Here is an 11,680-nt window from a genome sequence, read left to right as displayed (position 1 = left end):
ATATATATATATATATATATATATCACTAACTCTATTTGCCTCGCTATTTCACAGCGCGACATATAGGATGACAGACAGCGCAGGTAATTAAAATGATAGAAATTGGGTCATTGATAACGTGCTCCTCATTTCGTTGCTTCCTCAACCTCGTCCGTGCTATTACGCCTCAGGGAGCCTACTAATAACGTGGTTTCTCTTCGCGTGCCTTGACTATAGATCATCATATTTTCTGTTGCATAATAGGCGATTTCCGTGGAATCTTTCTCATTTGGCTATGTTTGACGTGATTATGAAGAGTGAAGTAACCTATTTCAGCCAATTATAATTCTACGTGATAGATTTACAATTATTATTTCAGTATTTAATTTTCAATCATCGGGAGGAGGAGGAGGAGGAAGAAAAGGAGGAAGCGGAGGAGAAGAAGGGGGAGGGGGCATGATCGAGCGAGAGAGGGAGTGAGTGAGGGGAGAGAGCAACAGCGAGCGAAAGAGAGGGATGCGATGGCTAGACATCGTCCGTGGCTTATCACTGCTAGTGTTGCTGATAGGGTCTATGTCCCCCAGGGTACTGCCGGAACGTACCCTGGGTATGGTCCGGTATACTGGAACGTACTCTGGTAACTATCTAGCTGATATGGTTAGGGGTAGGGTTAGGGTTAGGGTTAGTGTTAGGGTTAGAGTTAGGGTTAGGGTTAGGGAGTAGGCGTAGGCGACTCCCTAGACTCGTTAGTGGAGTAGGCGAGGTACGGTCCGGCATATTAGATAGTAGTATTTAGTACCAGGTACGTTCCGGTATACCGGACCGTACCCAGGGTACGTTCCGGCAGTACCCTGGGGACCATAGACCCTATCAGCGCTAGGGCTGGACTAGGTACCCTAGGCTGGACGTTTGCTACTATAGCGCGCGCGTGGGACCCCACGGCTCACACAGCACTAATACTCGCCGCCACCATTTCGTTTTTCGCTGCGTCGCAATGCTTTCGCTATTGATTTTTATTGGCGCTCGGTCGTCTTGCTGCTTGTACGGTCGACGACATACGGACGAGATGTGTGCACACGCTGTATTTACTACTACGCACCCGTGACGGGACAGCTCTCAGTAGCGCTGAATGGGTCTATGTCCCCCGAGGTACTGCCGAAACGTACCCTGGGTACGGTCCGGTATACCGGAACGTACCCTGGTACTATCTAATATGCCGGACCGTACCCCGCCTACTCCACTAACAAGTCTAGGGAGTCGCCTACGCCTACGCCTACTCACTAACTCTAACCCTAACCCTAACCCTAACCCTAACCCTAACCCTAACCCTAACCCTAACCCTAACCCTAACTCTAACCCTAACCCTAACCCTAATCCTAACCCTAACCATATCAAATAGTGACCAGGGTACGTTTCGGTATACCGGACCGTATACTGCCGGAACGTACCCTGGGCTCATAGGGTCTATGTCCCCCAGGGCGCAAGTGATGACACAGCGTCGACACGACTCCACGCGACAGTCACAGACTGACAGCGCTAATATGCACCTAGGATCATATGCACGGAAAATATAACTACTGTAAGTATTACACTATTACTCAATGATTTCTTCTGTACACCATTATAAAACACACAAACCATTCAAACCACTTCAAATTGGTATCATGTTAGTTGTGGTATGCTATAGCAAATCCATACATGCTATTAATACCACCTAGAATGGTTTATCAAATCTCTCTCTCTCTCTCTCTCTCTCTCTCTCGGATGGAATATCTTGAAACTGTTTGCGGAACTTATTCTGGTGATAGAGGACGTTTCACGTACATAACTACAGTGTTCACAAACGGCTCCATTGTTTATAGTTATCCACTAACATGCACACTTTACCACACACAATTTCTTGTAATAACTCATTCCGTCATTGAGCAGCACATAATTCATCCTACACTTCATGCAACGAAAGTAAATTTCAATTCTTTTTGCATGACAATATTAAAAACGACAGTTAACTACAAAAATGAGAAAGTTAAAAGACAATTTTATACAAAGTTAGTAACTCGTAGGTTTCGCACTTGATCTCTTCATATCATGTAGAGAAATCTCATACCCTTTAACCTATACCCTCCATGTGCAAACAAACGATAAGGCTATAATCTCTTTTTATGACCGTATATGCCAAATTAAAACACCTTGTTCATTTCCTGCTTGAGACATTGAGAATTGTGGATTCTTTCACTTCACAAATAACATCTAAAAATGATCCAAAACAATCACTTCATCACAATAAGTAAAACACGATTCATAAATATACAATTCACTGTAGCTATCAAGCTTACAAATACCATCCAATAGCAACCAAAACCAGTTCACAACCAAATTACGTTCCTGTAGTTTATAGAAAAGGCAATGTTAATGTTACATGAAGCAACGGAACATCCGGTTTATGTGTGGCGCATGCGCTGTGAAATAGTGGTGAGCTGTGCATCCGGGTACTTCGGGGAGAAAGATGTGGTGGCGGGTTAGGGATATTTCTCATAGCTCTCAGCTCCTTTACTCGCTCCACATCTCGCCACCAGATGTAAAAACTCAATAAATAATAATAAATAATAAGATAATAAAACTCAAAATTCATATAGACACGTCTTCGCTATAATCTCTGTGAATATTGAGTTTATTGAAGCGCAATTAGATTGATTAATTAATTAGCAAATATGCACGCGCGGTATCGCTCACAGGCTAATATACACACAGCTATGGGCGGCAGGAAAGTGTATCTCGCGAACAAGTTGGGTTATAATTCTAGAAATTTAGATACATATAGACACGTCTTAGCTATATAGCTAATATAGATATAGCTATTTAGCTATATCGCTGTATAGCCTCCGTGAATTTTGAGTTTTATTATCTTATTATTTATTATTATTTATTGAGTTTTTACATCTGGTGACGAGGTGTGGAACGAGTAAAGGAGCTGAGAGCTATGAGAAATATCCCTAACCATGGTTGGCGTCACCCAGTGAGAAGCGAAATGCTACGTGTGCGAACATGAGTGTATATAATTGTGGCCTGGTATGAGTGATACGAGAGCAGACACACAGGACCGGGTACTACGAGCTCGAGGCTCGTCAGTGGAAGAATATTCAGTGTTGGCAGCGGAACAAGGTGAGATAATTATGAGGCAACATTGGTAGCAGAAGGTAGTTTGCAAGATGGCGGCGAATTACAAGCAACCTCCGAAGTTTGGTGAAACGTCGTACGAGGCATGGGTGAATGAAATAAGCATTTGGCAGCGCATGACTGATTTAGAGGTGAAAAAACAGGCATTAGCACTGACATTATCGTTAACTGAGAAAGCGAGAGAAACGGCAGTTGATATTTCTGTCGACGAGTTGGATCACAACAACGGAATGAAAACGTTGCTTACAGCGCTCAATAGTGTTTAAGAAGAAAGACAAGGACCTGGCTTATGAGGCGTATACGATGTTTGATTCATTCAAACGAGTTGAGGGAGTGAAAATAGCGGATTACATATACGAGTTTGAGGTCTTGTATTCAAAGTGTAAGAAACTAAAGATGGAGTTACCAGATGCTGTGTTGGCATTCAAGTTATTAGATAATGCTAATTTGTTGGCGAGAGAGAAACAGTTGGCAATGACTGCGTGCACTGATTTAACATTAATGTCTATGAAATCAGCGATGAAAAGACTTTCTGGTGAGAGAACTGGTATTTCTTCAGAGGGAGGAGCTTTTGGTTGTACTTCTGCAGAACCTATAAAAGTCAAACAAGAGTCAGTGTTTTTTGCTTCTAGACAGAAAGAGGGCAGTAGAGATACCAGTAAACGATATGTCAACAAAATGCCAGTTGGAACTAATCCACTTAACAGATTCGGGAAGAGAACAACCTGTGCCATTTGCAAAAGTGTTTTTCATTGGATGAGGCAGTGCCCTCACAAAGCTGAACAGGCTAATCTCAAAGATAAACGGAACATGACGAAAACACACAACAGGAAAATGTAGGCAATGACACAGAAACCTGTAACATAACTTTGTTCACAAAAGAGTCCTCTGTTAATGAGATACTTGTGACGGAGTCGTTTGGTGCAACTATTATCGATACTGCTTGCACTAAAACTGTTTGCGGTGAGAATTGGTTGAAACAGTATGTAGGTAATATTGAGTCTGCTGACAAAGGAAAAATAGTAAAGCAAAATAGTATGAAACACTTTAAGTTTGGCGATGGCCAGATTGTCAAGTCTTGTTAGAAGATTACTATACCTGCGAAAATAGGAGATACACAGTGTAACATTGAAACTGAAGTAGTTTGTGCTGACATTCCTTTACTACTCAGCAAACAATCACTTAAACGTGCAAGTACAGATTTAGATATGTCCAAGAATAAGGTGACAATGTTTGGTCAACCAGTAGATTTGGAGCTGACATCTAGTTGTCATTATTGCATAGACATTTCAGGTAACAAGTTAGGTGGTTGTAGATAACAATCACAGTTTTCCAAGGATGAAGTCTTGATTGTCAGTGAAGAAATGAGCAGTAGGCTGACCGTTTGAAGTCTTTGTTGAAAAGTGCAGGGGTAAACGGTGATGGTGTTTTCACTCTTTTGAGCAGTGGCATGGATAAGTGTGGTCTTTGTGTAAAATTTAGAAAGACTACCCCGAGACCTGTTGTAGGGTTACCCATGGCAACATGTTACAATGAAACTGTAGCCTTGGATTTGCATGAATTAGACATAAACGTTTGGGTGTTTCACATCATAGACATGTTTTCAAGGTTCAGTGCAGCATGTATCATAAAAACAAAGCATTCTTCGCAGATAGTGAACAAATTTATTACACACTGGATTAGTGTTCATGGACCTCCAAAAAAGGTCTTCAGTGATAATGGTTTACAGTTCAACAACCAAGAATTTAGAGATATGGTTGAGAATTTCAACATTGAAGTAAAACATTGGCTGCTTTTAGTCCCTGGAGTTGTGGGGTTGTGGAGAGACACAATGGGATTTTAAAAGAAATCTTAGTGAAAGTGAAAGCGAGTATAGCTATTATTGGGAAGTTGCTCTTCCGTGGTCAGTGAATGCTAAAAACACATTACATAATGTACATAGGTACAGTCCATATCAGATTGTGTTTGGGCATAATCCAAATTTACCAAGTGTGCTGACTGATAAACTCCCAGCTTTGGAAAGTACCACTATCAGTGAATGTGTGGGAAAACACATTGCAGCACTCCATGATACAAAGAAAGCTTTCTTGGCATCAGAAACGTCTGACAGACTAAGACGTGCTTTGAGGAGAACAGTGAGGTCTAAAGACAAATTTTTTTTAACTGGAGATAAAGTTTATTATAAACGTCATGATTCACGAGAATGGAAAGAACCTGGAACAGTCATTGGACAAGATGGTGTTGTGGTGTTTGTCAGACATGGCAGGACATATGTTCATGTACATCAGTGTTGGTTGTCTAAAGTAAAAATGTCAAATGACTGTGAAGGAACAAGCAATGAACTTGATACTTTATCAGAAGAGTCAAATGGACAGAAAGAGACAGAGTCTTGTGTTGAGAGAAGTCATTCAAATGGAAAGTCTATGTCGATGTGTGAAGGTCAATTTGATCAATAAAATATCAGCTCTGATGAAGAGCCTACACAAGACAGAATCATTTCGACAAAAGGGGGAGCTGTAAGTGACAGAGTGCTTGTAAAGAAGGGTCAAACTGTTAAATATGTTGACAGACAGAGTGATACTTTTATAGTTGGAAAAGTCATAAGCAAAGTTGGTAAAGATACTGGAAAAAACAAAAACTAGTTCAATATAGAATATTTGCAACATCCTTCCTAGGAAGGGATGAGAGAGTCCGTTGATTTAAGTAGAGTTAATCAGATAGAGATTGTGCTCGCTGATGCTGGTGATAGTGACACTATATGTCCAACTGTGAATGAGAATGGATGTGGAGGAAAATAATTCAGTAGCTGTCGGTGACAGTGACATTGACAATTGCTTTGAAACAAGTCAAGAGTCAGTAATGATATTGGAAGAAGAGACTTTCACTGAGGCAAAGTTCAAAGAATTGCATAGTTGGAAAAACAACAAGGTTTTTGAAGAGGTCGCAGATGTAGGCCAGAAGTGTATTTCAACACGTTGGATTTTGATTATGAAAGAAACCCCAGAGGGAGTTATTCCTAAAGCTAAATTAGTTGCGAGGGGTTTCGAAGAACTCTGTACTAGTGAGACACCAAGAGCTTCGTTAACATGTACTATGGAGTCATTGAAGATGATTTTAGCAGTCATGGCACAGAAAGGGTGGGAGCCATTTTCTATGGACATAAAAACAGCTTTTCTTCAGGGTCACCTACTTGACAGGGATGTGTTTATTAGACCTTCTAAAGAAGTTAATACTTCTGGTGTAGTTTGGCATCTTAGGAAATGTGTATAAGGTCTAGTTGATGCGTCCTTATATTGGTACAATCAAGTGAAAACTGTGATGCCAGATCTGGGTGCCAAGATATCAAAAGTGGATCCTGCAGTTTTTCTGGCTAGATCACAGTGGAGGAGAGGCAATTGGTGTACTGGCAAGTCATGTCGATGATTTTTTATGGGGTGGAACCCCAGAGTTTGGGCAGACTGTTATCAACAAAGTAAAGGATGTACTTAGTGTTGGAAAAGAAATCAGTGCTGCATTTAGGTATATTCCGATGGATTTGTTGTGCCATCAGAAACACATTGTGCTACATCCAGATCACTATGTCAGTAGTGTCACTCCAGTAAACCTAGACAAACACAGAATAGTGTTCAAAGACTCGTGCCTGACAGAGGATGAGAAAACTTTGCCGAGGTCTAAAGTGGGACAGTTACTCTGGGTGGCTCGTCACAGTAGACCTGACATTTTATTTGAAGCGTCCTGTTCAGCTAGTAGAGTGAAATATGCTAGAGTTGTATTTATTAAAGTCAACAAGGTTGTGAAAAAATTGAAGTCAGATAGGGTACGCCTTAAATTTCAATATGTTGAAGACAGTGACTTGCAACTTGTTGTATTCAATGATGCGTCATTTGCCAATTTGAAAAACGGTGGGTCACAAGATGGTCACTTTATTGTACTCATCATGAGTCATGGGACAAACAGGCTTGTTTTCTCCAATCTGTTGGAAATCTAAGCGGATACGACGTGTTGTTCGAAGCACACTTGCAGCTGAAACCCTGTCACTCGCTGATGGAATAGACAGTTGTGTGTTTCTGGCTACACTGTTTGCGGAGATTACTAAAGGTGTAAGTAGTCCTGAAATGTTACCAGTCGTGTGTGTTGTGGATAATCGTTCGACAAGCAATCAGGTCGACAAAGTTTGTTGAAGACAAACGTCTCAGGTTGGAGATAAGTGGCATAAGGAACTAATAGCAAACAAACAAGTATGAGATGTGTGCTGGACTCAGGGCACTCAGCAGTTGGCAGACTGTTTGACCAAGAAAGACGCATCATCTTTCAGTCTGTTGAAAGCCATCAGTGATGGTTTTTGGAAAGCTGCATCCTGAACTCTTCTCACGAACTTGTATGCAGCTATGTGTATATATGTATATACGTTAAATGTTGAGCAGTCCATTATAAGAAAAAGAAAGAAAAAGATAACATGGAGATTGTTAATGTTACATGAAGCAACGAAACATCCGGTTTATGTGTGGCGCATGCGCTGTGAAAGAGTGGCAAGCTGTGCATCCGGGTACTTCGGCGAGAAAGATGTGATGGCATCTCCCAGTGAGGAGGAAAATGCTACGTGTGCGAACATGAGTGTATATATATTTGTGGCCTGGTATGAGTGATACGAGAGCAGAAACACAATACCAGGTAGTACGAGCTCGAGGCTCGTCAGTGGAAGAATATTCAGTGTTGGCAGCGGAACAAGGTGAGATAATTATGCCTGAGGAAACAGGCAACATATCGGAGATTCTAGTATCGTTGGGCGGGATGATTCTCCACTACCGAGCGCACCTTTCAAGCCTCATTCCGTCTTTATCCGAGGTCCTGAATTACTCGCGGCATCATGCCGACCCACGCTAATGGTGCAAGTTTCTGGCGATGGTGATCATGACGTAGAAGACTATGCCAATCGCGACGCAGGCGACGATCACGTTACGAGTGACTCGTGAGGCTTGCCACGACTCATCGTATCGCTGCTCCATGTACAGACTTCTAACCTGTTAAACGACATAAAAAACCGTTTGTGCTCATTACGACACTAAACAAAATGAAAGTGTCAATGACACTGTAGCTCACCTTGGGTGTGATAGAAGAGGGAGGAGGGATATATAACTACCGTTATATAGCATATCTCCCATTATATACTCTTGATACTGATATATGCATAAGTTTTGATGCGAAAATAAATGTTTCAGCATCTGAAAGTCTGAAATCTTGACGAGAGATTGGCTGCTATGCCTAAATGACGCCATTTTTAGGTTTTTTCGAATATCGCAGGCCCAAATAAAAACATAAAATATTCCAGTCAAAATTACTGATAACGAAGAATCTAAAACACGAATATTACACGTATATAGGTATGATTTAGTGGTTGGACCAGTTAGACGAATATAAACGTAATAGCGCGTTGTCATCTTCTCCCATTAAGAGTAACTAACTGTTTGGCGGCTAGCCTTACACATTCACATTTACCAAAATTTAACAAATTCGAATAAAATTTAGATGGCCCATTTTTCATTTTTTGCAAAAAGGGGATGGCCTCGAAAAAGTATAGGTCGACTGAGCGCACTTGCTCCAAAATAGGAAGTTCAAATCTCTCCATAGGAGGAAAACTGTTATTCAATTTTAAACATGTGGTCAAACGGTGTCTTGAGTTATCGTGCTGACCGCAGGCAGATCAATTGAAATGCATTGGTGAAATTTTACAAAATCTACCCAATTTGCATATATTTAAAAAAAAAATGGTCAAAACCCTGTGTGCATATGTTATTGGGCCAGTTCCTTCATTCCATTCACAATGCAAGAAATGAGCAAAACCCATTGAAACCTGAACTGACTTGTGCGCCATTTCATTTTGCCAAAAATGTGGACGTTTGGCTCGAATAGTTTAGGTCAACTGGCGTGCCTCCAAAATAGGACGTTCAATACCTCTCCTATAGCGACAGTAACAACTATATGGCAATTTGAAACATGTGGCGTCAAACGCGTTCTTGTTATCGTTGACCATAGTTAATAGCTAATATAGTTATAGTTGTTCAATGGTTGACGGACGCGCACCCCATGCAATTAGCCTCATTCTTTGACGATGTCAAGGCGAGCTAAAAAATGGGTGCTTTTAGAGTGAACACGGTCAGTGTAAATAGCTTTACAAATGATAAATTTACGTGATATTTGTACTAAATTAAATCTATGAAATGTAATTAAAATATTATGAAAGTGTTCTCGCAACTTTTCAAGCTTAGTTTGCTTCTTTTAATACTCTCCATTTTGCTGGTCTATTTGATGACTCCACCTAACATCAATAAAGATGCCATATTTTTCTCTAAAAAATAAGTAAAATCGTGCCAGGTTTTTTTCATTTTTTTAAAGTACGCAACTAAAAATTTTTTATTATTCAAGTACGATTTGAGGATATATTTAGCACTGTTAGCTATTTACCTTTATGTTTTGTAAAAATACAATCAAACTTTTACAAATAGGATTTTCAAGAAATTCAATACACAGTCAATTTAAGCTTTACTAGGTACACTTCACTTGCTCAGGTCATACCACGGTTCTGAAGGTACTATACGTGAGTGGCCTGAAACTAGAGGTATACTAATGAAGGTGGTAACTGGGTTTAAAAAAATTCTCGCCTCAAGATCCAACTCGCTATCTTTGTATTTTGGGGGGCGAGACACATAAAGCAATGCTGTTGTCACTACTCACTATCAAGTGGTGATAACTTTACATGCTTCACTTCTTCACACAGAGTACATTACAAATACAAATAAATGAAGCATTTTTGTCCAAATTTTTTTTTTTTTGTTTTTTACAAGGCATTCACGCTCTCGTAATGGTACGAAACTTTAAAAGATTTGCTACAAAATTCTATCGATCCAGTGCACCTAATAAGCAATTTATCCATCAATGCGAGTGAATACACATACGGACAGAATGTCATGGACAGTCAGTCCCTATCACTACTTACACGCATGGAGTATATTATCGCAATGATTCCTCCAGGCCAGAAGCAACAGATGCAGACAAGAATAGACTGAATCAGGTAGTCCGGTGGCTTTGTATTGGTCTGCACGATGACCATTCCTCGGTTAGTCTGGGGCTGGCCAACAACGGGAAGTGCCTGCTAACGATGACAATGCCGATGACAATGCATCGTCAGCGTGTTTTTGTCTGTCGCATAATTTAAATCGCGTTCACTTATATCATTGCGTTGACATGGATGTTTAGGGCCCTTCTGTCAAATTCCTAACTTCGTCGGGATTTGGCGGGAACGTCTCGTCGTCATGCAGGTCACGCGCTTTCATGCGCTCCGACAAAACCACATATGCTGTTGTTTTCTTAACTTCCACCAATCAAACCGCTTTTATTTCATTGTATTGCATCTTCTGTTTTAGCAAATCTAGTCTTCACAGGCGATCAGACATCTGCTACTAGAAGTGTACTAATTATGTGTCAGACTACTCTATACGGTGATATGATAAAAACTCCGCTTCGGAAAGAATGTACGTAAAACGCTTAGTCCCACAATGACACATTAAGGGATTCACCGAAGCCAAAAGGCCATTAACTGTATTCTGAACAGACTCACCACATACGTCACACCGCCTACGACTTGAGGAGGGTACTGGCCACCAGGTGGCATACCGCCTACGACTTGAGGAGGGTACTGGCCACCAGGTGGCATACCACTGACGTTTGTATACTTGACGCCACCATGCGCGTACTGCGGATAGGGTACGCCTCCACCAGGTGGCACTGGGTAACCCGCCATGGAAACATTCCCCATAGGATAACCGCCTTGTAGGTTACTGGCTCCCATCGGCTGGCCGCCTGTTGGGTAAACCTGACTGGGTGGCTGCGGTCCATACGCCTGACCTGCTAGTGCAGGATTATAAGCTGCAGCAGGTGGAGCTGTATATGCCGGTGGCACCGGCCCCCTTGAGGGCTCGGCGTCACAAGGCAGGTTTCCTGGCAGGCCGACGGCTTCCTCATATGTAGTCGTTGGCGCTGGCCCCAGGTTTTGTCGCTGGTGGCCCAGCAGGAGCAGACGGCACGGCATCTGAAACGTCATGAGGGTGGATTTATTCTCTGCAGAGTGACAAATGAGTCGCATGAAGTTGTGTAGAAATTATGGTATACATTACAGGCTGGAACTCACTAACCTAAAATGTTTAAATCACGTGACAACTAATTGTGATTTGATTGGCCATGCATGAATTGTTACAATCGGCTGGCTCCCCAATCGCAGACCCTCGGGGCACACTAGGCGATTGCAGCCAGCCGGCTCAAATAATTANGGCTCGAATGTTTAGTCACTGGCGGATGCTCCAAAAGTAGGACGTTCAAACCTCTCCCATAGGAGTAAAACTATATGCAATTTGAAAACATGTGCGGTCAAACGGTTCTTGATTTCGTGACCATGTAATATAGTAGTTTGTTATTAGTTGTCCAATGTTACGGACGGAGGGCACGACTCCCTCTACGGACGGCGGACGA

At 41.6% G+C, this 11,680-nt stretch overlaps 1 protein-coding gene across 2 annotated transcripts; it reads right to left on the bottom strand.

Annotated features, from left to right (window-relative positions):
* Nucleotides 1-8,017: 8,017 nt before the first annotated feature.
* LOC106807110 (trithorax group protein osa-like) lies at nucleotides 8,018-11,248 on the bottom strand. Of its 2 annotated transcripts, none has more exons than XM_014809367.1 (3): nucleotides 10,773-11,248; nucleotides 10,152-10,307; nucleotides 8,018-8,178 (listed from the first exon to the last, which is right to left on the bottom strand). In XM_014809367.1, the coding sequence occupies exons 1-3, from the start codon at nucleotides 11,241-11,243 to the stop codon at nucleotides 8,038-8,040; spliced, it is 768 nt and encodes a 255-aa protein (XP_014664853.1). In that variant the 5' UTR covers nucleotides 11,244-11,248; the 3' UTR covers nucleotides 8,018-8,037. The 2 variants fall into 2 exon arrangements, with proteins under 2 accessions (XP_014664853.1, XP_014664854.1); XM_014809368.1 differs by having other exon boundaries at nucleotides 10,152-10,304.
* Nucleotides 11,249-11,680: the final 432 nt, after the last annotated feature.

Source organism: Priapulus caudatus, unplaced genomic scaffold, assembly GCF_000485595.1.
Source record: "Priapulus caudatus unplaced genomic scaffold, Priapulus_caudatus-5.0.1 Scaffold196, whole genome shotgun sequence".
NCBI classification, from domain to species: Eukaryota; Metazoa; Priapulida; class Priapulimorpha; order Priapulimorphida; family Priapulidae; genus Priapulus; species Priapulus caudatus.
Note: the sequence above shows the minus strand (reverse complement) of the source record. Positions and strands in the feature narration are given on the sequence as shown.

Excerpts from the sequence above, each read along its gene's own strand:
- LOC106807110 (XM_014809367.1), bottom strand. The coding sequence starts at position 11,243 with ATGCCGTGCCGTCTGCTCCTGCTGGGCCACCAGCGACAAAACCTGGGG. Across the intron at positions 10,308-10,772 it reads TAGGCGGTGTGACGTATGTG|CAGGCACTTCCCGTTGTTGG; the intron begins GTGAGTCTGTTC and ends TGTCATCGTTAG. Across the intron at positions 8,179-10,151 it reads CGATAATATACTCCATGCGT|GTTAGAAGTCTGTACATGGA; the intron begins GTAAGTAGTGAT and ends GTCGTTTAACAG.